This window comes from Alosa pseudoharengus, unplaced genomic scaffold, assembly GCF_046254945.1.
Source record: "Alosa pseudoharengus isolate Yale_2024_CS ecotype anadromous, Long Island Sound unplaced genomic scaffold, YU_APseudo_1.1 YU_APseudo_1.1_scf_11, whole genome shotgun sequence".
Classification (NCBI taxonomy): domain Eukaryota; kingdom Metazoa; phylum Chordata; class Actinopteri; order Clupeiformes; family Clupeidae; genus Alosa; species Alosa pseudoharengus.
This window is the reverse complement of record NW_027468576.1, coordinates 20024017-20051233: the sequence shown is the minus strand read 5'-3', so window position 1 is coordinate 20051233 and position 27217 is coordinate 20024017. Positions and strand designations below refer to the sequence as shown.

The following is a 27217-nucleotide window of genomic DNA, read 5'->3' as shown; positions in this document are numbered from 1 at the left end:
GCCTGGGTCCGTATAGGACCTGTTCATCTGGCCCATATCCCTGGCTCATTTTATAATGGGCAAAACCAGCAACTACTATAGAAATATATAGCATAACCTGCTATGTTATAATCTGGCCAACAACATGTAGCCTACAAAAAATACGTAAAATACTTTACCAACCAATATGACCAATATAATAGGCCTACAAATTACTAGTATTCAGTTCAAGGCATGATTAAGTCCAACTCTATCATGTGATTTCACAGCCAAATGCTTACAATTGTGTGAAGCTGTAGCTTAAGCATAAAAATAAGGGTTTTACTAGCAGTGCAGTTATCCATCAGTTAAAAGCAGTATATGAACAGGTATGGAGGTAAAATAAGATGCAACCATAAATATTGTCTTTATTTATTATTCTTATTATTAAAATGATAGATCTCTGTTTGTCAAGGTCACCGAGTACTGTTGGTAGGAAAAAAAAAGAAAGTGCTGCAGCCAACAGCTAGAGCAGACAGGCAGCTACAGTGCTACACTCTGGGGGCACCTTTCACATTTAACATGTTACAGACAGTAGACGCTAACTGGAAATGTCACTATTTGCAGATTTTTACCAGCACCATTGAATCCAATGGATCACCTGTTTGCAATTTCTTTATCCCCAGAGGCCGCGAGGACCAGTGGGTGTGTGTGACCGACCTCCCAGCAGGCTTTCCCAGCTTTCTCAAGGCGCAGCGCAGAGTAGGTCTACAAGGACTAGCGGCGAGTAAGGCTAGTATTTTCACAGAACTCTTTTTATTTTGTCGTAACAACACATAATATAATGTTTGAATGTTTACAATTTGTATATAGATATATTAGTATAATCTGACCAATAATAATGCATATGTGATGTACTGCAGTATCTCCTATCCTCACAATTTCAACAACAAAAGTATTAGCCTATACAGTCTTGTCAAGGCAGTTTTCATGACTTTCATGACTTGTATGATTGACTGCTTGAAAGATTCACTTTTTACTCCTGACATTACACAAGACACGTTATCATAATTTATTTGATTACAACAAATGCATTTAAGCACATAAGTATATTTCATATATTTCATATATTTATACTAGTTTTTATTTGTATTTGCATTTATTTGTTTCTGTTCTGTTCTAACTGTCTTCAAAGACTGGATTGATTCCAGTATTCCACAACGTCTCACCCTTACTGCTACTGGCTGTGGAAAAGAACAAAATATTAGAGAGAAATGTACAGACACAAATATAAAGGCAAGACTGTAACATCAATCAATTTATCATTATATTCTTACCTTTCTTAGCCATGCGTCGCACAAGCAATCCTACACCAATCAAACCAAGCAGGCCAAGGGCAGAGGCAGCACCCACTGCTGTGTACATCAGCAGGGCTGCACCCAATGATCTCTCTCTCACTGAAATGAGATTAATCACAACGTGGTTTAACCCAATGCACATTCTACACCCTGGTTCAATAACAAGAGCAGTCAGGTAACTGTTTACCATTCCCCTACATTGGGGATATATTAATATTAACATTAAACCTTGACAGGTCGAAACGTTGGGATCAATAAAAAGTAAAAAGAGAGAGAGTGTGCGGTGACCAAGTTTTTTATAGTTTATTTTCCCTTGCCAGCACCTCGGAGGGTGTGCATTCTTTTCATTATTCATACAATTTATTAAAGCGTACCAGTTAACAAGCTTACATTAATTGGTGGAGTTTTGAGCAAGACCTCTCAATCAAAGTTGGAACATATGAACTACCGTAAATAGACCTTGTTTTTACTCTTTAAAAGTTATGCTTTAAAGAAAGTGGAAAAAATTCAATATGCAGATCCTGATGTGGATTTATTCATTTTTACATTTATTCATTTGGATATGGACCCAGATAAACATTTTGGAGGACCAAACATGTTGACCTTGTACATATAAATCCAACTAGTAGTTTTTAAGTTATGTGAGCCACACACACACACACAGATGGACAAACGGCATGGTTACAATACCCTTGTTTCTGGGTCATTACTGAAGTTCAAGTTTTCCTGTGGTAGTGATTGAGGACACCAAATCAGCTAATGTATGATAAGGACTGTCAGCTGTACTCAAAAAGAACAAAATGTGACCTGGCAAAATGAGTCACATTGACCCAAAATTATTATGGCATCAATAGACAGAGGACACCACGAGCTTTAAAATTATATCCTGGTCAAAGTATCTTGAATTGTTGTCAAGATACAGCATTTTGCATTATTGCCTCCCGCCATCTTTTTCCAATTGAAAAACTGAGAAAATCACAGTTCAAGTTACAGATTACAGGCAGGTAGGGTCAGTGTAACGCTTTGCAGTGCTGTGTTCTATTTTCAGAATTCACATAAAACAATATAAAAATAGGCTTTAAAATCTGTTATCCATTCTTTAGGACGGCACAGTAAAGGGGTTATTGATGCTTATTTTGATTTTCAATTGAGCACAGTTATGGTTTTCTGTTCAGAAGTTAAAAATCGAAATAATGTGTCAATTTTCTAATTTTCCTTTTTTGCGCTTGTGGTTGGACTGAACCACGAGCACCGGGGGGAGAACACCATAGCTGGTGGACGAGAGCGCCGCCTGAAGTTGTTTGTGATTTTTACTCATTACTTTAGAGATTAATAAATAAAACTTTGCCGATTTTTGGGAGATGGGACGTTAAACATAACTTTTAACCTATGTTGAACATATAGTAGGCTATATTTGAATACCATGGCCATGCCATAGCCTACCATAGCAAACAATTCCCCAAAGCAGAATGCTTTGCCATCCGTCAGTTTAGGCTATACAGGCCTATAGGCTACCCCAAGCACTGTTTGACATGGGTCGTTTTTGCTTATTTAACACTTTACACTAGCCTAAGTTCATTAAACGAAGACACAACAGTGAATAATTCATTAGTGTAGGCTATCCATTTATTTATTTCAACAGCAAATAGCCTACATTGGCCTGTAGGCTACTACGGCTCAAGTCCATTGGTAATGCTCATGTAGGTCTCCAAAGCCTCCCAGAACAGCTCATCTCTACCTACATGTATGAGACATGAGTAGCCTAAAACACGTAGGTTAGCCTACTCATAAGTGTCAAGACGCAGCAATGTCTCCCTCTGCATCTGAAGTTCTGGTCTCGAGCTGACATTATCAATCGCTTGGCACCTTGATGCAAGCTGAACTGTGTTTGATAGCCCTCAATCACATCCGCTGATAAAATGTGATAACCAACACCGCGCGCTCTGTTATATGTATCAGGTCACCCCCCCTACGCTTGTGGTTCAGCCCAACAAAAACGGTAAAAAAGGCAAAAATCCAATAACTAAATTTTACTTTTGTTTCCAATCCAGTTTCTGTTTTTTTCTTTATCTTGTGTGACTAATGACAAATGTAAACAAATGTATTATCTATTTGCTGACCAGTTAAAAAAAATGAAAATTGGATTATTGAACACATTTTTTTATTTGGATCAGATGGATGGAGCAAATAGAACAAAGCACTGCAAAGCGTTACACGGACCGTACAGGCAGGATTTGCCCACTAGAATAATATTTTTACATTCTTGTCTTGACTATGAAACTTAGGGAAATTCATTTTGAATGCATCTTTCACAGTGTTTGGAATAACGCCGTTTAAAAGAATGGCGTTAGGTAACGACGTTATTTTTTCAGTAACGGGGTAATCTAACTAATTACTTTTCCCGTCTTTACAACGCCGTTAACGTTACTGGGTGTTAAATGCAGTGCGTTACTATGCATTGATTGAATAAACTCAGGGTATATGCAGGAATCATAGAGTTGAATTTACTACTTTTTACTACCTTTTTTACTACCTCCACAATATTTTTTACTACCAACACGACATCAAGCAGCAGCCCTTTTTGTGTGTGTGTGTGTGTGTGTGTGGGGGGGGGGTATGCAAAGCACCACTTAGCCTACTACTTGCTATAAGGTATAAATCAATATTAGGTACCCTAACAATTTCTAATTGTGATCATTAAGTATTTTCATTGTCAACAACAATGCTTTTTTGTAGTGTCGAGTTGAGTTTCAGTTGTCCTTAGCCCTAATAAGGTGAATAATAAAAAACAAATGACACTTAAAAACCAAACATGGTCAAAAATGAAGATGACCACCGACTACCCCCCCCCCCCCCCCCAAAAAAAAAAACCCTCCAGTCTAAGGATAGTACCAGAAATCTATTTATATGGATATATAAATCCATTATTATTGGTATGGTATTGTTGTTGCACATTTGACACTAAAGCAGTCCGTGAAAACATGCACATCAGTGGACTGCTTTACTAATGCAAAATTGAAAACTATGATTTCATTGCATTACTCATAGTATGGTTGCACGATGCTTGCATGATAAATACTTCCCAAAACAACAGTAATTATAAGGATGACATTTAGGAGTGTAAATTAAGTTTACACAATTCGATACAATATCGATTCTTTAAGCCAACAATTTGATTCTTTTCAATACTTCAAAATGTGTAGCAATACGATTCGATGCGTTGCTGGGGTCTGTTGTCGATAGGAAATGATAGATTTTGGTTAATTTTCATGGATTCAAATGCCAATACTATAGGCTAAATTATAGGCCAAATAATGAACAATGACTGTGGAATCAGGTAGGTTACAAGGTTTGTTCTCTTCCCCCCCCCTTACACCACCTGTCACTAGCTAGATGCTTTCAAATTTAACATGGTTTAAACTCGTATGTTGCAGTATACGTTTTCTGTCACTGCAATAAAACTAGCCTATTTGGAATATTTTGTAGGCCTGCTGTTCCTTTTATGAGAACAATTTAACTGACTGATCAAGTTTTCATAGGCTATTGAATGTTTTAAGAGTGTGTCCATGAGAGGACCAGGCGGGGGTGACACATGCTACGTCACCGATTTTGATGAAACTTGGACAGTTTGAAGGGTCCACCTAAAAACTCAAAAAGCCAAAATAGTACAAAATTTGAAACAACCCAGGGGGAGTTAGGCCCCCGTCCTTGTTTTAGGCCAAAAAACCTCAAAAAAAGGCCCAAAATTGCATAAAATGTTGACATCCCTCCTGCTGTCAGATTTAAACACAGCAAAGTAACAATCCATGCCATCAAAGGTCCATCCAAGGTTAGTTTAAAACTGGAGTTACAAGGCGTAAGGTGTGACTGGTGTCAGTCCAGGACTGCACGTATCTACTATGTCAAATGCCTTTTGGCGAATACCCAAAAAATAGCAATATTCAGACCTGAATATCTCCGATGAGCAACCTCCTTTTTTCAAAATTCTTTCTGCACATGGAAGGGCCATCTGTGGACTTCATAAATCAAAAGAAAAATGCTCGGCCTTTTTATTATTTTTGTCGCTGTAACCGCCTAAATAGTGTGATCCAGCCAGTGATTTCAAATACATATCTATTTCAATGATTGGTTGAAACATAATGTTTAGGTCATTTATGGTGGACAAATGGAGATATATTATCATCAATCATGTCTACTGATCAAATCCAAGCTAGATTTAATGTCCTAAGTGCAATATATTCTTTAAGGTAGCTCAAAATGACATCATTGGGTGACATACACCAGTATACCCGTAGGTCCAATATTTGCAAATGTGATATCTCCAACATATCTCAGGGCTAGAAACAGTCACTTGGATTCAAATAATAACTTGTAACATTTTGGCAGCCAAAGGTCAAAGGTCAAGGTCACTGTGACCTTATGTATATCCCTTTGTGGTGGATAAATCTCAAAAAATCCCTGACATAATTTCATATGTGATACAAATATTCACTTTGACTCACAGATAACAAATATTTGAATCTGGTGGTCAAAAGTCGAGGTCAAGGACCTTGCATTCTTGAGAAAATTATATATCATAAATGCCTGTAGGGATGTTTTTTCAAATTTGGTACAAATATTCACTCGCACTTTTGTCTTCGTCATTCATCGGTGACCTTCAGAAGGCTCAACAGTGGTATCTGGCATCTCAGACCCAGCTCCCTCCACACTCATGATAGGTTGTCTACCAACCAATACCGACACATTTTTTGGTAATTTGTCTTCTTTGCTGTGGCCGTTTATGATCCGATCAGCAACACAGCCAAGCAAACTGCAGTCCCTTGATGTGGGCACCCACAAATACCAACAAATTCTTCAGTTAATCATCTTTTTTGCTGTGGCCATTTATGATCCCATCAGCAACTATACAACAAACAAAACACCAACCCTTAATGAGGGCACCAAGAAGTACCACCAAAGTCTTTAGTCATTCCTGTTCTTTTTCTCCCACAGTTTCTGATCCAATCAGCAACATAACCAGACCAACTGTAAGCCCTTGATGTGGGCACCCACAAATACCTACACATTCTTCAGTCAATCCTCTTCATTGCTTTGGTGGTTTATTATCTGATCATTAACATACCCAGTCAAACCGCAAGCCTTTGATGCAGACACCAACAAATACCAACAAATATTTAGATACCAACTACCAACCATTGTCACAAATTCTTCAGTCATTCCTGTTTGTTGCTATGGCCATTTATGATCCGATCAGCAACATACCAACATACCAAGCAATATCATAAATTCTCCACTCATTCCTCTTCATTACTGTGGACACTTATGATCTGATCAACAACATACAGCCGACATGCAAGCCCTTGATGTAGGCACCAACAACTACCACTCCAAAAACACAGCAGCAGCGTCTCAGAGTCAATTCAGGTTACAACATGACCCCAAATAGCATGTGAGTGCCATAGCCATTGGCTTGCCTTTTCAGCAGCCTCCAATATTTGTTACAGCTCCTTTCAGTGACCTTCCTCAAAAAAAGTCTAACAGAAGTTTTGTGGCTGATTATATTTGGGTGGTGAAAGGTCAATATTACTCTGACCTCACAAAAAAAAACTATTTCACTATTCACTAAAAAATATTTTTACAACTTGAACATGATATCCTGGAAACACAGAGTATTGTTATTATTGTTATTATCACATGATAATAACATTGTTATTTTTCATGTGATAAATGGTTTTAACATTGGAAAATGTTAATCTAGCTTGGCATTACTCAATTAGCACTGTCCCATTAGCCCAACACAGCAGACAGCGGTCATATGCAGGAATTAAAGTGGGAGGAACGCAGTTCCGCCACCTCGGATAATTTAATAATAAATATATTCTTTCATACCAACGATACAGCACGATTATATTGTTAAAATAATTGGGGAGTTAATTTTCATGTGTACAGAGGTGACCAAGAAGCTATCAATTCTTGTCCAAAAAGTATTGCTACACCACAATACTCAATATTTTGTCCAACAGTGAGTCATTCTTCTCCGTTGCACTGACACTGGATTTTAGGGTTCCCCCACCTGCCAAATCCCACTTTATCCACTGGTCATGTGGCATGCAATGGAAACAGATTCACAAGTAATGTACATTATCATGTTTTCAATGTTTCAGACAGATTTCCTTGTGGGACCCTAACATGAAGCTAGGTGGTTATACCATATCAGAGTCTCTGCTTTAAAACAACTTGTACTAATAAGCAGGGTCTACAGACATGTTTTTACGATGGATGGACATCGAGGTACAGTAGGCTACGAAACAAGTAAAGCCCACCCAATACCCAAAGTAACCATCATGTCCTTGTACACGGGGGCAGCCGTGGCCTACTGGTTAGTGCTTCGGCCTTGTAACCGAAGGGTTGTCGGTTTGAACCCCGACCAGTAGGAGCGGCCGAAGTGCCCTTGAGCAAGACACCTAACCCCTCACTGCTCCCCGAGCGCCGCTGTAGCAGGCAGCTCACTGCGTCGGGATTAGTGTGTGCTTCACCTCACTGTTATGTGTGTTCACTGTGTGCTGTGTGTGTGTTTCAATAATTCACGGATTGGGATAAATGCAGAGACCAAATTTCCCTCACGGGATCAAAAGAGTATATACAGTACGTATATACTTGTTCGTAAAAATCTCCATTTTGGATGTCCACAGATCCAAGTAAACCAGCATTCTCTTTAGAAGGTTTTTAAAAAATATCTGTGTGGGCTAAAACACTGTTTATGTGTGGATGAAAGACCCAAACATAAAATATCTGGTTATGTGTGTACAGGGCCTAAGTTGTGCTAAATTGGAAATAACTCCCTCAAGGTGTTTCCAGGATATTCTGTTCAAGGTGTAAAAATACAGTAGGCCCATGTTGTTTTTTTGAGAGGTCACAGTAACATTGACCACTCACATCTAATCAGTTCATCTTTGAGTGTAAGTGACTGTGTGTGCCGAATTTGAAAGAAAAAAAAACTTCCTATAGGCAGGCCCGTCGCTAGAAGGCAAGCAAACCAAGCAATTGCTTGGGGCCCCGAGCTGGCCAGGGCCCCCAAGACAACGACTGGTTAAGAATAAAATGCAACGACAAACTGTGAGCGCCCCTTTGATAGTCATGCAGTAAAGTGCGACACTGTTATCGGCAATACCGGGATCCCCCTCAAGGGGCCCCCTCTCAGTAGTCGCTGACAGCAGCCAGCCAGGTTTGTGATCTCTGCTGCCGCGAAAATATAAGACAGGCAGTCATAATGAAGCGGAGTTATGTGTCCGGAAGCCAGAAAAGAAAGAAGAGAAAGGAAGAGGATGACAAGAAAAAACAAGATAGTGGTAAGTGATAAATTGAATAAAATAGCTCTACTTGTAATGGTGTAATGTCGCAGCAGGAAGGCTAGCCTAGCAAACATTTTTTATGTTAACTACCTGCTTGACGGCCAATGCTGCTTGTAACAAACTAGAACAGTTAGAGCAACCGAACGGACGGAATATGGTTACATACTGTAATATGTTTATTAACGGGATAAGGAAGACGCAGATCTTTCCAGAATCACTGTTTATCGTATTTAATGACATAACATTGCTATAGCTTTGTAATAGGTTTTGATGAAAGTGGCATAGCTTCTCTGTTATACTAACTATTCGACCGTGATAATCTATTTACCAAATGGGGGTTAGGAAAACCACACGATAAATTCCGTGCATCAAAGCAGACTGGAACATTCATGTCTAGCAGTATTCATGCACGCCAGCTGTTTACTGTCTTTAAAGTACCAGGTGCGTCTGTCTAATTCTCAAACAGCAGAATGCTTTTAAATGCTATGTTAAGCTACAAGTAGGCCTAGGTTAATGTATAACATTAGCTTGGGATGTTTTTACAGTAAGCATTGGTAGAAAGCAGCTGCATCCCTTCTAAATATCAAAATATGGAAATGCTAACATATCTTTTCTTTCTCCCTCAAGGTGCTTTGCTTAAATTTCTCAGCCCTCAGGCTCTTCCTAAGGATACCTCCACTGATGAAGGTAGAGTGAATTTCTCTCACTGAGCTGAGCTGTTAATGACCTTTTCCAATATGCTAACAGTGAAATGGTCAAACGTACTTCACAGGTAATTTCAGATTTTTTTTCAATTATTTTCCCAGGTACACCATAAACTTCATCCTCCATGCATGAGGAAGAAGCTGACATTGGATTTTATAGTATGGTGGTGTTTTTGCAAATGTTCAAAATGTTCAAAACTAATGCACAGTATATATATGCAACACTGTCAAAATTTTTTATTTATATAAAATAAAAAGTGTGGGTGAACTTAAACTGTATGGCTATGCTGTGGTTCCTGTAGGCTTTGCGTGCGGTGGTGGTGGTGGGGGGGCCTCCATGTCCATTTTGCTTGGGGCCCCCAAATTCCTTGAAACGGCCCTGCCTATAGGCATTCCTCACAAGAATGTGAAGTAACAATAACCTTGACCTATGACCTTTGACCATCAAATTCAAATGAATTTGTTATCTGTGAGTGAAAGGCCCTTTCCGAAACTAGCTACACTCTCCCTAGCCACTTGCACTCCTAACCAAGTGTTAAAGGAACACGCCCACATTTTGGGAAATTATCTTATTGTCTCTGCCAGAGTTAGATAAGATGATACATACCCTTCTCATCTGTGTGTGTGCAGTACCTCAGTCTGAAGCACCCACTGTTAGCATAGCTATTCATAGTTCATTGAGGTGAGCAGTTCCAACTAGCCTATAGCACCCAAAAGTGATAAAAGAACTCCAACATTTTCCCATTTACATGGAGAACTCGATTTAGCTGTAAGGGTGATTCCCACCTGAGTGCACACCGTAACTTAGGGGAGTGGGTAGGGATTGGTTTCAGAAAGGGCCAGTGTGAATGTTTGTATCACATTTGCAATTATGTCAGGGATTTTTAGAGGTTTATTCACCACAATGGGATGTACAAAAGGTCACAGTGACCTTGACCTTTGACCTTTGACTATCAAAATATTACAAGTTATTATTTGAGTCCAAGTGACTGTTTCTAGCCCTGAGATATGTTGGAGATATCACATTTGCAAAAATTAGACCTACGGGTATACTGGTGTATGTCACCCGATGATGTCATTTTGAGCTACCTTAAGGAATATATTACACTCAGGACATTAAATGTAGCTTGGATTTGATCAGCAGACATGATTGATGATAATATATCTCCATTTGTCCACCATAAATGACCTAAGCATTATTTTCAACCAATCATTGAAGTAGATATGTATTTGAAATCACTGGCTGGATCACACTATTTAGGCGGTTGTCACGAAAAAAATAATAAAAAGGCCGAGCATTTTTCTTTTGATTTATGAAGTCCACAGATGGCCCTTTCATGTGCAGAAAGAATTTTGAAAAAAGGAGGTTGCTCATCGGAGATATTCAGGTCTGAATATTGCTATTTTTTGGGTATTCGCCAAAAAGCATGTGACATAGTGGACATGTGCAGTCCTGGACTGACACCAGTCACACCTTACGCCTTGTAACTCCAGTTTTAAACTAACCTTGGATGGACCTTTGATGGCATGGATTGTTACTTTGCTGTGTTTAAATCTGACAGCAGGAGGGATGTCAACATTTTATGCAATTTTGGGCCTTTTTTTGAGTTTTTTTGCCCTAAAACAAGGAGGCAGTCCTAACTCCCCCTGGGTTGTTTCAAATTTTTTACTATTTTGGCTTTTTGAGTTTTTAGGTGGACCCTTCAAACTGTCCAAGTTTCATCAAAATCGGTGACGTAGCATGTGTCACCCCCGCCTGGTCCTCTCATGGACACACTCTTAAATGTGAATGCCATAAACTTAATTCACCATTAACTAGATTATTAGTTCTTCACGTAGTTGTTATCTAAATGCAGTGTTTTGTAGGCTATTCAAAGCATTTCACTCAGTTGTGGTGTAGGCCTATGTCTTGAGTGATCGATGTCCCTTTAAATGTCTGGGGGCTGTATTTTGGGTCACCAGCGCATGGCGTAAAGTTCGTTATTCACCGGCGCGAAGTTGAATTTGTTATTTTGCACCTTTATTTTTTAAGCATTGCGCCCAGGGGTGTGGCAATTAACAACCTAGGGAGGGACCTGGCACGTTGTCTAAAAATCGCTATCATACACCACCTAAACCTGGTCAGAAGTCAATGGCGAGTTGTTCATATGCTATTTTAAGAGCGCATGTCAACAGTCATATTGGCAGGTGCACGCACCATCCTTCTATCATTCATGAACGCACACCAGTGCACATCCATGCAAAGCATTACAACTTGCACGATTACAATGGTAAACATAATTAGAATAAAGATATTATGAAATACTGTACATCTCATGATGAGTAGTTATTCACCATCATTTGCAAATTGGTAATGACGGTTAAATGTGATTAGGGGAGAGGCGAGAGACACGTATGGAGCACAGCTGAAGATGCACTGTCACGAGATATAAGCAACTCCTCTGCAGGATAAATGTTGTTTTATTCAGTCATTTGAGCAACATTAGGGTAAGTGTTGCTTTTTCCAGCCTATGTTTTTGATGGTAACCCATTGTCAGTCAATAGTGAAAGTAACTGCATATAACTGTCTTGTCGTTGACTGACTCCTTGGTGAAGTTAGTTTCACTTTGCCAATGAGTTCAAATAGACGAGTGCAAATGCGTGAAGGCTATGCTAGGTTTTAGTAAAGCATGGTTTAAGAATGACTATTCCATACGGTCTCGCAAGCAGCCTCCTTCAAATGCGCCGTTGAATGCCAAAATACCGATGCATTTATTTGACATATCGCGCGTTGCGCCGTTAAAGGGAATGACAGATGTCATTCTCATTGGTTTAAAATGATGTTACGCCCCAAACACACCCATATGACTGATTAAAAGACCTAGGAACACCTTGTTACGCCATGCGCTCCACTTTTGAGAACGAAACCCCTCCCAATGAGAACTGGACATCCTACTAAATTTGAATAGACTTTTGACGAGTGACGATGCACTTTAGAATGTCATGATAGGGCCCTGGGACTTTAAGGGCCCTATCATGACATTCTAAAGTGCATCGTCACTCGTCAAAAGTCTATTCAAATTTAGTAGGATGTCCAGTTCACATTGGGAGGGTTTTCGTCCTCAAAAGTGGAGCGCATGGCGTAACAAGGTGTTCCTAGGTCTTTTAATCAGTCATATGGGTGTGTTTGGGGCGTAACATCATTTTAAACCAATGAGAATGACATCTGTCATTCCCTTTAACGGCGCAACGCGCGATATGTCAGATAAATGCATCGGTATTTTGGCATTCAACGGCGCATTTGAAGGAGGCTGCTTGCGTATGGAATAGTCATTCTTAAACCATGCTTTACTAAAACTTAGCATAGCCTTCACGCATTTGCACTCGTCTATTATTTGAACTCATTGGCAAAGTGAAACTAACTTCACCAAGGAAGTCAGTCAACGACAAGACAGTTATATGCAGTTACTTTCACTATTGACTGACAATGGGTTACCATCGAAAACATAGGCTGGAAAAAGCAACACTTACCCTAATGTTGCTCAAATGACTGAATAAAACAACATTTATCCTGCAGAGGAGTTGCTTATATCTCGTGACAGTGCGTCTTCAGCTGTGCTCCATACGTGTCTCTCGCCTCTCCCCTAATCACTTTTAACCGTCATTACCAATTTGCAAATGATGGTGAATAACTACTCATCATGAGATGTACAGTATTTCGTAATATCTTTATTCTAATTATGTTTAACATTGTAATCGTGCAATTTGTAATGCTTTGCATGGACGTGCGCTGGTGTGCGTTCATGAATGATAGAAGGATGGTGCGTGCACCTGCCAATATGACTGTTGACATGCGCTCTTAAAATAGCATATGAACAACTCGCCATTGACTTCTGACCAGGTTTAGGTGGTGTATGATAGCGATTTTTAGAGAACGCGCCAGGGCCCGCCCTAGGTTGTTAATTGCCACACCCCTGGGCGCAATGCTTAAAAAATAAAGGTGCAAAATACCGAATTCAACTTCGCGCGACTGAAAAACGAACTGTACGCCATGCGCTGGTGCCCCAAAATATAGCCCTAAGTTACGTTTCAACTGCATGCTGTTTTTGTTGATCGACAATAAATGACACACGCACTTGCGTGGTTAAAAGTGAATTGTTTTCACTCGTTTTCTTGCAATTCCCACGTAACATTAGATATTACAGTAGGTCTAGATTACATTTAAAAAAAAATTGTCGATTACTATCTCAGTGACTAGTTTGAACTTTGTTACTGATGGGCTAGGTGGAATAATTTCATTATTGCACGGTTCTGGATGATGACAGTCAGATGGCAGCGCCACTGACAGCTGAACGAAAGCTTAGCAGCTACACACTAGTCAAGTCCACAGTTGTTAAAACTTCCAGCTGAAGTAGCCTAGTGCGAACTGAGAGTGTAGCCTATATTTTCTTAGCTGCTATCAGAGTGATAGGCTAGCCTACATCTACCGCTCCTTTGCTACAAATATTATCAGATGATAATATCTGGTAGCCTGCGGTAGGGCCTAGATGACGTGAAAAAAACGAGTCTCGCCAAAAAGCATCCCTGCATCCCCCGCCCGAAAAAACTCTTCGGATCTGTACGATTCATATAAGTCGCCCAAAGGAACGTGAAGGAGGCACCGAAAAGCGCGTTGTTTGCATCCCTGTAATATCAACTGAGGCGAAAATGTTGTTGGCGTCGCTGATAGGCTGTCAACCACGGAACTCTACACAGTTTAGTTTTACGTCATTGCTATCAACTCCGACTGACTAAGGTCCTGTTAGCACGTATATATTTTTTAATTAGGTAAGATGAAGTTAAAACATGACACATATTAAGCAAAAAATGTAAACTCATTATATTGTAACAAACTGTAAGGTTGTCTCAAAATGGTCTTTGGTTACGCACCAAAAACACGAACGTCATAAAACAGGCAACACAAGGAAGGTCAATTAAACAAGCACGATACACAAACAGGGTAGTCACATACAATACACGGGGTAAACACATGAGGTACAACACAAAGAAAGACCATACCAGCTAACACATACACAACAAGGCAAACGCCACTACTCATACTACAACCAACATCAACATTATACACACACACACGCACAGCATTATGGGAGTACAGTCATACAGCTAGGCTCAGATCATTACACAGCCCCCCGAGACTTAGTCCATGTCCCCTTGACTCAAGTCTTACCCTACGTCAGTCCATGAGCCTGGCTGGGACGCAACGCTGGCATTGTGGGCGCCCCGCTGTCGCGGCGGTGACTTCCGGTGAAGGCTGCACGGTGATCGGTGTTAGAGCCACAGCTCCATTGTCACCACGTTCCACAGAGTCAGTGTCAAAGTCTCCACGACCCTCAGCTGAGGCCAGGGGTCGATACGGGGCCAGTCGATCACGGTGGAGAGCCACAACTCTCCGACGCTTAATCAGTCTCACACGATAGACCACATCAGACAGCTTCTCTAAGACATCGCACGGCCCGACCCACTGGCTAGTGAGTTTCGGGGAACCGAACACCAAGTCCACCGGCGTGCGTAGCTCTCGCCCGAACATCAGAGCTGCCGGTGTGCATTTCGTTGACTCTTGCACCGCTGTGCGATATGCCCATAGCACCAGGGGCAAGTGTAAGTCCCAGTCCTTTTGTCGGCGGTCGGCCAATATGGCCAGCTGCACTGCTAGCGTCCGGTTAAACCGTTCGACCAGCCCGTCGCTTTGTGGATGCAGAGGTGTCGTTCTCGTTTTCCGGATGCCCATGCGCTGGCAAACCTCAGCAAACACCTCCGCCTCGAAATTCCGCCCTTGGTCGCTGTGAAGCTCCTCCGGTGCCCCGAACCGGCAGAACATCTCAGTGACCAGTCTGTCCGCTGTCGTGTGGGCGCTCTGATCTGGCACTGCATACGCCTCCGGCCACTTAGTGAAATAGTCCATAGCTACGAGCACGTAGCGATTTCCCCGCTCTGTGACTGGCAGTGGGCCCATGATATCGACGGCTACCCGCTCCATGGGAGCCCCGACTGCGTATTGCTGCAGCGGAGCGTGCGAGCGTCGCGTGGGGCCCTTCTTCGCTGTGCAGGCGTCACAGCAGTGAACATGCAGTTCAACGTCCAGCCTGCATCCCGGCCAATAGAAGTGGCTTCTCAGCCGACGAAGAGTTTTTGCGATGCCGAAATGAGCCGCCCCCACAGCCCCATGTACCTGTTCCAGTACACGGGCTCGTAATCCAGCAGGAACCAGCAACTGGAAAATGTCAGATTGTCGATCGGGGGCTCGCCAGTGTCTATACAACAGTCCTTGACATGCTACTATTCCCGGCCACTGTGAATAAATTGCTTTGGTCTCTGGATCGAGTGCTGATACGTCAGTCCATGGCGGTCGCTGACCGGCTTCGATCCATGACCACACTCGGCCAAGCGTGGCGTCCTCCGATTGCGCCTTCCGGATCTCCTCCCTCGACATCACGTCCACCGGTGACTGCGCGTCCATGGCCTCAGCTGCCGCTCTGCAGTGCTGTGTTGTGGCGTTGGGCTGCGGTGCGTTGTCTCTCTCGCTGGCGTGAAGCTGGCGAGCGGTGGCTCTCTTGATGGCGCGGCGCTGGCGAGCGTTGAGTCTCTCGCTGGCGTGCTGTTGGCGAGCGTTGACCCTCTCGTTGGCGCGACGCTGGTGAGCGTTGAAAACAGCGACTCTCTCTCTCTGCCAGCGGTGATGCAGCCTGTAGCCGACGAGCGGGCTCCGGTTGAGCCGCGGCCAGGCTCCTCTCCTCCATCCGGTGGCAGTGCTGGCACTGGTCTGCTGCACACGGACGCCTGGACAGGGCGTCCGCGTTGCCGTGAAGGCGACCCGCCCGGTGTCGAATCTCCATGTCGTAGTCCTGGAGCGCCTCCAGCCAGCGAGCCAGCTGGCCCTCTGGTTCTTTGAAGTTCAGCAGCCAGGTGAGCGATGCATGGTCCGTTCTCAGCAGGAACCGTTTGCCGTAGAGGTAGGTTCGGAAATGGCGCACTGCCACCACCACAGCCAACAGTTCTCTGCGGGTCACGCAGTAGTTCTTCTCCGCTCGGTCCAGTGAGCGGCTGAAGTATGCGACCACCTGCTTGCCCTGCTCGCCTGCTTGAGAGAGGACGGCGCCGACGCCCACGTCGCTGGCGTCGGTGTCCAGGATGAAAGGCAGTTGAGGGTCAGGGAAAGCGAGCACTGGGGCCTCACATAGCGCCCTCCGCAGCCGCTGGAATGCCGCGTCGCACTCTCGCGTCCACTCGAAGAGCTGGCCTTTGTGCGTCAAACGATGCAGCGGGCTGGCGACTGTAGCAAAGTCCCGGATGAAACGCCGGTAATATGACGCCAGGCCCAGGAAGCTCCGCAGCTCAGCACCATTGCGCGGAACAGGCCAACGTCTCACCGTCTCCACCTTAGCTGGGTCGGTGGCCACTCCGGCGGCCCCCACGACATGGCCCAGGAATCCGGTTTGCCTCCGGAACAGGTGGCACTTTTTCGGGTGCAGTTTGAGCCCAGCACCCCGTATGGCGTCGAACACCTTTTCCAGATGTCCTATGGCACCGGTGAAGTCTGTTGCATGACACAGGATGTCGTCCAGGTAAACCACGCAGCATGTTCGTGGAATGCCCGCCAGGACACGCTTCATCAGCCGCTCAAAGTTCGCTGGCCCGTTGCAACACAGTAGTCAATAGCCTGTAGTCAACACAGAACCGCCACGAGCCGTCCTTCTTCCGGACGAGTACAGCCTGCGCAGCCCAGGGACTACTGCTTGGCTCTATCACTCCTGCCGCGGCCATTTCCTTGATCTTTTCTTCAGCTGCTTGTCGTTTGGCGAACGGTAAGCGATGAGGCTGAAGTCGGATGGGCCGAGCATTTCCGGTGTCGATCTCGTGTTGGACCAGGCTCGTTCGGGTGCAGTCCTCATCTCTTGCAGCGAAGATGTCGGTGTACGCTGCTAGTAGTCTCCACACCTGGCTACCCTGTGCTTCACTCAGCCCCTCACAGCTACGAGTGCAGAGTTCAGTTACGGCTTGCCTTGTCTCTACAGAGGGCCGCGCTCTCTGAGTGGAGAGTGGTGATTGCTCAACCCGCGCTCCTGGCTCCTCTCTAGTGGGCGTGAGCTGAGCAGTGGCGAACTCAGCAAGCGGACCTGGACGAGACCTGTTGTTTTCGCGGGCTTGAGTTCCGCGGGCTTGTGTGGGGAGGGGCGGAGACTCAGCAAGCGGACCTGGATGAGACCTGTTGTTTCCGCGGGCTTGAGTTTCGCGGGCTTGTGTGGGGAGGGGCGAGCACTCTTTGCGAGTTTGCTTCCTGCGGGCTTGTGTGGAGCTAGTTGGAGAGTCAAGCCAGCTCTCCGCACTTCATGCTCTGTTTTCCCCGCCGTGTGCAACACTACGCTGCTCGTCCCTAAGTGTAGTGTGAACCGGGAGATGTCCACCACAGCCCCCCATTTCTCTAGCACGTCCAGGCCGAGAATGCAATCATCCTGAATGCTAGCCAACCAAAGCCGGCGGCTCGCCGTCTCACCGTTTTTGTCTTTTCCCAGCCTCTGGGTCTGGCTACCAGCGTGCCGGGTAAGAGACCGGGGCGCACAAACGAGATGGTGGAGCCAGTATCGATCAAGGCGCGACACCGAGTCCCATCTAGCGTGCAGTCCACATACAGTCCTCTGGTTTGGCCGAGCCGGCCCAGCCGTATGCAATCCATAGCCCCTCCCGCCGTGCCACCTTCTTCTAGTAACTGGGGTGCGAGCGTGAGGGGTGCCGGGGCTGGGCAGTACCACGCGATGTGTCCCGGCTCGCCACACCGGTGGCATCCGTCTCCGCTGGCCGGCCTCTTCCACTCGCGTGGGCGCCGTTGTGGTGGCTGTGCCGTGGTCTGCCGCGTCACCTCCATCGATGTCTGGCGTACGCAATGCCGCGACTCTGTTGTGCGGAAGATGTTTTCCACCCGTTCGGCTTCCGCGAGCGCCACGGACAGCGAGCTGGGGGCGCTCAGGCGAAGGTGTTCTTTTAGCCGCTCTGGGTGGATGCCTCGCACGAACGCTTCCAGTGCCATCTCTTCATGTAGACCCTGGCTGTACGTTGGGTAGCCCCGCCGGGCATACAGCTGCAGGTCAGCCGCGAACTTGCCCAGTCTCTCGTCCTTGTGTCGCCGTCTGGAAGCGAGTTGTTCTCTGGCATCGCTGATGAAGATTCTCTGGCCGAATCGTCGCTGCAGAGCTGCTTCGATTGCGGTCCAGCTTACTTGCTCCGCCGGTGGCAGGTCTTCTAATACTTGTAGCGCTTCCCCCTCCAGGGCCAACGCCACCTGTACGCCCGTTCTCTCCGCCGACCAGCCATTCAGCTCGGCTGCCAGCCGGACCTGTACCAGGTATGTCGCCAGCGGCCTTTCGCCATTGTAGTGGGGCAACTTTACGCTGGGGCGCCCTTCTACCGCCGCCGTCGCACCGAGGACTGGCCGGTTTCCATCGCTCCCGTGTGGAGCGGGTTCAAGTGGCGGGATGCTGCCATCAGCCCGGTTCGTTTCCTCCTGTGGCCGGGGGCGGGTCTCTTCATCACGGTCACGCTGCAGGCTGGCTCCGTCTGCTGGGCTCAGCAGGTGGCCATGGGCGAGCGTGCTGTCGAAGAGCCGTCTTGGCAGGAAACTCATCATCGCCAGGTAATCGGTTGCAGCTTTCTCCTCCCGTCCAGTAGGGGTCGTCATCCCACTTCTGACACCAATGTAACAAACTGTAAGATTGTCTCAAAATGGTCTTTATTGGTTACGCACCAAAAACACGAACGTCATAGAACAGGCAACACAAGGGAGGTCAATTAAACAAGCACAATACACAAACAGGGTAGTCACATACAATACACGGGGTAAACACATGAGGTACAACATAAAGAAAGACTATACCAGCTAACACATACATGATAAGGTAAACGCCATTACTCATACTAAACCAACATCAACATTACACACACACACACACGCACAGCATTGTGGGAGTACAGTGATGACAGCTAGGCTCAGATCATTACAGTATAAAGTGTGTGAGGCTAACTTTGAATGGTATGGTTTTATTTGAAATTCACATTTTCAACAAATCCCACAATTTAACACCTGCATACATAGCCTCATTCTGCAGTCTACCCACAAGGAAAAGAATAGCACAACTGCCCTAAACCCCCTCCATCAACTGCCAGTAGATGTGTCCTGCATTGAGTGGTAGTTAAGCATTTACAAAACTAAATACTGTTATTGTCTTTGAATTAACTAACATCCTGAATGGAGTGTAGGAAAGCAGGATCTCTTCGTTTGGTTGGATGAAGGTTGAAGTCATATGGCCAGCATTTACAGCACCTAAAACAGAGACAACACCACGCAAAGTAAAAAATAAAAAAAAAACATCATGAATTACAATTATGTTCTTATGTTCTTGAAATTAAGTTACTACACCTGCACATTGCTTTGCTTAATATGATCCTTCATACTATAAATGCTGTGATAACACAATAGGACTGAAGACTATGATACAGCTGGAGAGGCTGCCAAGTTAGGCAAATACTAGGACTGACTTCTTTGAGGCCATGAACAGGATTTTTGATGTCTTAAATTCACGGTATAAATGTCCATTCAAATCCCCTACTCCAGTTTTAGCATCAGTCAAATTGTGATTACAGCACTTGATTACAAACACAAACACTTACTTCTCAGGCGCATCTCTGACCCCAATCCATGGCGTCGTCCTATAGGACCACAAAGCAGACATCAGATCCACCATCTTACGGAGAGCCTTCAGTGGATTGAGTCTTGGACCTTCAGGTTGCTAGAGAACAATACATATAGTGCAGCAATCATTCTCAGTGTGTTAACTAATGTTGAATAATAGATATTTTTTTCCATACAGAGGGAAGTTTAAATCTAGTTACAGAGTTTCATAGTGACAGGCTGTTGGTCGAAACATGTTGGCCAATGCAGCCAAAAAGGCTTTTCCTTTGGAGTGCCTTTTGTAGAATTAGTTTCAACTTTATTTTGGTAGTGTTTCATGAAGTCTTCAGGTCTGATTGTTAGTAGCCTATATGAAATTATATTTGATATGTTTAACTTTGAAAGTCTGTAACTTGTATAGGGCAATTCCACGCAAAACTGTCACATCCATAATGCCAACTAAATACCATGGCATTGTGTTGGTGTTATGGATGTTACAGTTTTGCGTGGAATTGCCCTATACATTTGAATGGCCACAAGAGCGGACAGTTACAGAACACAGTACATAGCATTGACTTATCCTCTGAATAACACAGGTTCAAGTTCATTCCTCCCTGTCATCGCGGGTTCATCCTCACCATCCATAGCGTCCTTCTGCTCGTCCAACAACTGGGGAGAGAATTAGCAAACATGACGTTCATTTTAGTGCTGCTTGATAAGGGTCTGTGCAAGACCATCCGAGAAAAACTACTCACAACTGATGTAACGTTATTCAACACAATCGTTGAGCGCCACCCTGACTACACATTTGCCATCAGAGACAAACTTAATACAAAAATATGTAATGTGCAGGATCGGGGCAGAGATCAGTAGAGAAAATCGTCGCGTCATCAAGGACAGAGAATATGGCGTAAAACTAAATGTTTCACTAGCTGCTACGCTAGGCTGATAATAAAATTCAGTGCACCAACAACTGTGTACATACGGTAGCTACTCATTTTTTACTAGCAACTAAACACATTTCAAAACTGCTAAATCAATGTCGCTTGCAGTAGATCTGATCCACAAGCTATAGTGATGCCGATTTAGGTAGAGCAAATATCAGGTTCGTAAATTATCTTTGTAGCCTAACTACCAAATTAATCTGGTAGCTAGTGCCTCAGCTAGCTCTGCTATCGGTATCAGATGGTTAGCTAGCTAACGTCAACTAACGTTACTCCTCAATGAGCTAACATTCATGACGGCGACACGAGATAATAATAATGTTATTACCTAAACTCCGCAGACATTTTACTACATAGATAACTCGTTACACTGACACAGACTAATCACAAATACCTTGCCACATTTCAAACTGCCACTTACCTGGAAATCAGACCGCATCTTGCCACGACGATGTACCAAATTCAGTCACCCAGGCCAGCTCCAGTTGGTCACAGCAAGAGAGAGGCGCGAAAATGAAAAATATTTGACGTTTTCATCAACGAGGTAGCGTCAGCGCATTCTGACCACGCCTTTTTAGGAGGCAGGAACTGTGTACAATTCCATTCCATTGTAGAAGCCTGTGCTGCTTTATCTTTGTATATTAAGGATCTTTGCCCACACCTTTAAGGGTTAATATGGTGGACCCTCCACGTGAACAAGCACACAGAGTGCAAGTGGCTAGGGAGAGGTGAGGGCTTTTGAATTTTTACACCTGGGAGAACGACTGACTCCAACATCCATGAACAATTTGATGCATATTTTCATGATTCTTACATGTATGCATAATGTGCTACTGCATACAGTATTCTCAACATCACAGTATCGTAATTTCGTAGTCTACAAGTGGCACTCGGTGAAAACAAAACCGTGTTATATTCTGTCATTTTTTTAATTCACTTCAATTGTCCAGTGTGTTTGTTTTCACCGAGTTGTCCCAAACCAGAAGTGTCCGTAATGTCGAAAATATATACATCATTAGGCATAAATTAAAGAACCTTGACAACCAGCACTTGGTGTATCTCCTTGCTTCTTGGCTAGTGTTGGAACACCTCTGTCTGTATCTGTACCTTTGCAGGTTGGAGCCTTGGATGTCCAATGGCCTGTGTGGCCACAGTCTATCCTGCGAACTCCCTGGAGCAGGAAGCCCTCATCACACCAGAATTCACAGGTGGAGTTGAAACTGTGGGGAGCAATGGGGTGGCTGCAGTTCATGCCTCCTCCACTGGGGGCATCAGACACTACAGGACACTCAACAGCTAGAGTATGAAACAGAGACATGAGGGGCTAGACATAGGCTAGTGATTGGCTTATGGTCAGAGTGGTGATAAGTAAATGCTGTGGTGATTTGATCAGTCTGTGTAGTCGTGGAATAGAAGATGATACATGTTGGATGTATGTTTCTTACCCTGGCAAATGGGAAGGGCATGGCTCCACTGGCCTCGGATGGAGCAGAACGTGGAGTTGTTTCCCTTAAGGATGAAGCCGCTATCACATTCTGACCAGCAGGTGGAGTTGTAGCTGGACTTCTCCAAGGGGTCCTGACACTTTAATTTGCCATTTGATGGGGCTTTTAATTGTTCACACCTTACAACTACAACACATGGGAGAACAACTCACTCCAACAACATCCATGAACGATATATTTTCATTACATCAAAGAACACTGACACCCAGCACTTGTTGTATTTCCTTTCTTCTCAGCTAGTGTTGGCACACCTCTGTTAACCACCCAGTGTCAGTACCTTTGCAGGTGGGGGCTGGCTGTGTCCACTGGCCTGTGGCGTCACATTCTGTTCTCTTAGCTCCTTGGAGTAGGAAGCCCTCATCACACTCTGACCAGCAGGTGGAGTTGTAGCCGAAATTCTCCAAAGGGTCTTGACACCGCAGCTTGCCATTAAGAGGGGCATTTAGTTGGCCACAGCGTACAACTGAAGTATATCAAAAGACAATAAATGCTAAAAATTGTGTATTTTTTTTTACAAATGCATTGTCACTTTTGGCAATGAAGTGTGACCGGCTGTATAACATAATTATTTACAGAAAGCAGTGTGATCATGAAGGTTGTTTGAAGGGCATAACTGGTCATTAAGGCTTTTATAGAACACATGAATGTACTTCATGATCTTGAATTGTGGGATTTGAAACAAGTTTTCTGTTTTTATTTATGTAACTGTTTTCATGTTTGTATTTATATTCTGTCAGGGCTATGCCATTGATCAGAATTCATCTGAGTCTTTAATGTCATACACCTAACAAGCATCCTGCGGACAGTGAGTGTCTCACCTTTACACACAGGTGCTGCTGCTGACCAGGTTCCAGACGCCAGGCAGGTGAGGCTGAATGGTCCCATCAGAGTGTGACCCACCTTACAGGAGAAATTACAGGTAGAGTTGTAGGGGGAGGCACCCAGTGGGTTTTCACAGGTGAAGTCAACTCCCGAAGGCACCAGCAGTGGATCACAGGTTACCACTGGAGGAAAGGAAAACATGGTTAGCAACACACACACACACACACACACACACACACACACACACACACACACACACACACACACACACAAACACACATACTGTATACGTACAGTATGCATGACAACAGTGATGCAGACTAGTTATTGGGTCATTACTGAAGTTGAAGTTTTCCTATGGTACTGATTGAGGACACCAAATTAGCTAATGTATGAGAAGCACTGTCAGCCATAGGCTGTATTAAAACTCTGGGTAGGGTACTCCAAAAACACAAACTGATTCTGCTCTCACTAAGGCGTGTCCCTAGTATGGCGCCAGAGGTCTGTGAATTTGCAAGGGTTGCATAACTGGTCCAAACTGGCAGGGCCTACTTCTCTAAAGCAAATTGTCATATTGTTCACTCTGCAGATGTAAGTAGCAAAAGAAAGTCACTGTCGGTCAATGATATACTGGGTGACTAAGCATTTTGGCAAAGTGAGAGTGATATTCTAGAGTGAAATTCACACTAATGTCTAAAACATTATGCAAACTGACCCTGCTAATATCCCTTCTCATCCAGCCAGTACTCTTTTCATTCATCTCTGTGATCTTTTCATTTTTCCACACTGACTGATCAGCAAACAAAAATAAAAACAACTGGTGCAAAAAAACATAAGCACCAGCAGTATCACTGTTGTTTTCCAATCTAAATGGATATATATATACATTTACTCTGTCTTCAATAATGTGTGTTTTTGTATGATTCTGTACCTTTGCAGGTGGGGGCTGGGTGCGTCCACTGGCCTGTGGCGTCACATTCTGTTCTCTTAGCTCCTTGGAGCAGGAAGCCCTCATCACACCTGAATTCACAGGTGGAGTTGAAGCTGTGGGGAGCAATGGGGTGGCTGCAGTTCACACCTCCTCCACTAGGGGCATCAGACACTGCTGGACACTTCACAGCTGCAGGTCAAGCAGGTCAAATAGTCAATCATTTCATACCAATAATAGCACAAGGTGTGAACAGCATGGCATAATGCCTTTACACTATGAAGAAACTGATTTGAAGTGAAAGTGATAGATATGAGCTTTTCCTCCATCCTTACTACCTTAGGTGTTATTTCAGTTATGAGAGTATTTCATCAAACATTTATTAAATTGTGTATGCAGATTCAATGTAAGCATGCCAAATAGTTTAATATTAACATGCAACAACATGTCTAACATAAAATTAAATCAAACATAAGTCATTTTTCTCAACCTTGGCACAAGGGAGTTTGTTGGTCCCACTGTCTGGTGGCCAGGCAGAGTAGCTGTGCTGCCCCCTGCAGCTGGAAGCCTGCATTGCATCGGACCTGGCAGCTGGAGTTGTAGCTGTTCTCTCCAAAGGCGTGGAGACAGCCCACTGAGCCCTGCTCTGGGGGTTGCACTGGCCCACACACCACAGCTGAGGGAGAGAACAGGCCAAGAAATGCAGACTAAACAGTTAAATAACTCTCTGATACTAATGAGAAAGTATGTGGGATAGTCGTAGGGTTGCCACATTTGATTTGGGAAAATCCGGGACATTCCACCCACCTCCACGAAAAAGAAAAAAAGTTGCGGTCCCAATTAATGAGTAACTAACGTTCAAGTTAGATTTGCTGCATGATCATTCTTGCATCATGTAACACGGAGTTGGCGCATTTCGACATCATAAACATTCTCGAAGAGAGAAAATCAGTTTGCAGTAAGGCTATTTATTGGCTACATTTTGGTACCCCTTCTGTCCCTTGTGCGTGATGCACGTGGTGAGAACTGTGTTATTGTGTAGCAGCAATGTACATACAATGTTGAAACATTTCCTATTGTCTCTTACCTATGCCCTGATGGCTACACAGGATTTGATATGATAAACACAACCAAGAACAAAACCAAATAGCCATTTCATTTGAAACTAGCAGAAATTATAATCAGAAGTTCGTTTTCACCAAAAACCGAGAGAATTTGTGTCCAGAAAAATATTATTAGTCACTCAAAAAATAGAACAATCCCGGAAAATCCAGTAACATGTGGCAACCCTAGATAGTCGTGAGGCATGTGGGTTTTTAACGACACACACTCACCTCTCTCACAGCGAGGGCCTTCAAAGCCAAGATAACACCTGCACTTAAAGTCTCCAATGGTCTCCACACACTCCCCAAACTGACTGCAGGACTTTTCAGAGCACGAGGCTATTTGGGTTAAAAAAAAATACAGACAAAGGTCCAGCAGTCAACTCCACTGTCCCCACACATCACTCAGTGCTACTCTCCGAATCTGGATATGAGATGCACTTCATAGTAAATAAATAGTCTAATTGTAAATGGTAAATAAATGTAAATATGTGTATTCATATAGTGCCTGCATCTTAGTATGCCATTGATAAAGCAGGTTGTTTTTGTTTTATCTTATAAGAATAAATATTCTTGCAATTCAAATAAAATTTGATTTAATTTAATATTTTTTTTTACTCATATACCCTGCATTATATGCCACTGACTGACTAAGCATTTCTAGTTTTTAGCAGATCAGCATCACCAACTTTCAATTCATGTTAAATTAATTATTAATTATTCTAACCTGTGTAGCAGATAGCTCCCTTTTTCTTTTCACAGTTCTCATCATTCCATTGTGCCATGTCCTTCTCTCTCTTGATGTAGATCTCCACACAGTCTTGCCCGTCGCCCAAGTCATTGGGCTCCCCCGTGGCCCAGTTCTCCGCCTCAGGTGTCAGGACCTTATTGGTGCCCACCCAGGTCCACTTCTCCTGCACCTTCCGGATGCCGATCCAGTAGTAGCCTCGGTTACGAGGCAGTGCCTCATTGAGGTAGGCGATTTCAGCCTTGTTCTGGATTGCCACTATGTCGGTGAAGTGCTCCTTGCAGTAGCGTCGAGCTGACGCCCAGTTCAATGGTGGGTCTGTGGTGTAATTATAAGTCCAGGCCTGAACGCCCATTCGACTGAGAAGCAAATCTGAACAAAGGGCAAATCAAAAGGACAAATCTCTCTCATAAGCAAAGCCAGTTAACTACTTGGTTCTATGTGAGAAACATTGTCATTAAGGATCATATTGTATGCAAACAAAATAATAACATACACTTGAAATGGCTGTAAGCACCTTGAAAATATCAAAGTACCTTAATACACAGCAAAGTTTGATTTTGTCCATTGTCATTTTGTTAAGTGCACATAAAGAAGCAAAATCCCATGTTGTTGAGTGCATCAGAATCTTAGTAAACTTAGTTTTGGTGTGATGTATTATAGTGCAAATCCAATCTCATTGTGGATAACTCACCATTACTTATTGCAATGAAAGTAATCCCCAATGCCACAGTCACCATGGATGGCCGCTGATGAAATATCCAAGAGCGCATCTGTAAAGCAATAAGCCAACAAATATGTCAAGACAGAACTCACGCAGTCACTCTTTTGTTGGTGCATCTCAACATATACACACACAGGAGAGGATGGTTTACATTCAACAAATTCAATTCATAATTCATAGTAACATTTACTCATTAAGAGGTTTATATTGAGTCTAAGTCCATGTGAGAGGCCTGATCTTATGTAATATGACAGCAAGTAATATGACCATGACTTGAAGAATCTTACCTTTCACAGACAGATGTTTTGGTAGATTCAGCATCCAACAGACCCATTCACACACTCTAGAGCTGACTTGACTATTGAATCATCG

The 27217-nt window shown here is 43.8% G+C and overlaps 1 protein-coding gene and 2 long non-coding RNA genes across 4 annotated transcripts; 1 reads left to right on the top strand and 2 right to left on the bottom strand.

The window, feature by feature from the left end:
- Positions 1 to 428: 428 nt before the first annotated feature.
- Positions 429 to 27217, bottom strand: LOC143116930 (P-selectin-like). 2 transcript variants are annotated; one of them, XM_076278320.1, is made up of 10 exons: positions 27133 to 27217; positions 26816 to 26894; positions 26101 to 26493; positions 25605 to 25712; positions 24761 to 24946; positions 24274 to 24462; positions 23339 to 23524; positions 22798 to 22983; positions 1296 to 1415; positions 429 to 1202 (listed from the first exon to the last, which is right to left on the bottom strand). In XM_076278320.1, the coding sequence occupies exons 2-10, from the start codon at positions 26892 to 26894 to the stop codon at positions 1138 to 1140; spliced, it is 1512 nt and encodes a 503-aa protein (XP_076134435.1). In that variant the 5' UTR covers positions 27133 to 27217; the 3' UTR covers positions 429 to 1137. The 2 variants fall into 2 exon arrangements, with proteins under 2 accessions (XP_076134435.1, XP_076134434.1); XM_076278319.1 differs by lacking the exons at positions 429 to 1202; positions 1296 to 1415 and adding exons at positions 21726 to 22311; positions 22461 to 22646.
- LOC143115239 (uncharacterized) lies at positions 8604 to 9596 on the top strand. The gene is made up of 3 exons (XR_012985074.1): positions 8604 to 8665; positions 9296 to 9355; positions 9475 to 9596. It is a non-coding gene; the product is annotated as an uncharacterized LOC143115239 (long non-coding RNA).
- On the bottom strand, positions 19505 to 21663 carry LOC143115232 (uncharacterized). The gene is made up of 4 exons (XR_012985072.1): positions 21437 to 21663; positions 20710 to 20740; positions 20071 to 20189; positions 19505 to 19723 (listed from the first exon to the last, which is right to left on the bottom strand). It is a non-coding gene; the product is annotated as an uncharacterized LOC143115232 (long non-coding RNA).

What these genes read in the sequence shown, in the direction of transcription:
- LOC143116930 (XM_076278319.1), bottom strand. Translation starts at nt 26,894, where the DNA reads ATGCGCTCTTGGATATTTCATCAGCGGCCATCCATGGTGACTGTGGCA. An exon ending in TTTCATTGCAATAAGTAATG is followed by an intron (nt 26,494 to 26,815) that starts GTGAGTTATCCA and finishes CCCTTTGTTCAG; the next exon opens with ATTTGCTTCTCAGTCGAATG. An exon ending in GGGAGCTATCTGCTACACAG is followed by an intron (nt 25,713 to 26,100) that starts GTTAGAATAATT and finishes TAACCCAAATAG; the next exon opens with CCTCGTGCTCTGAAAAGTCC.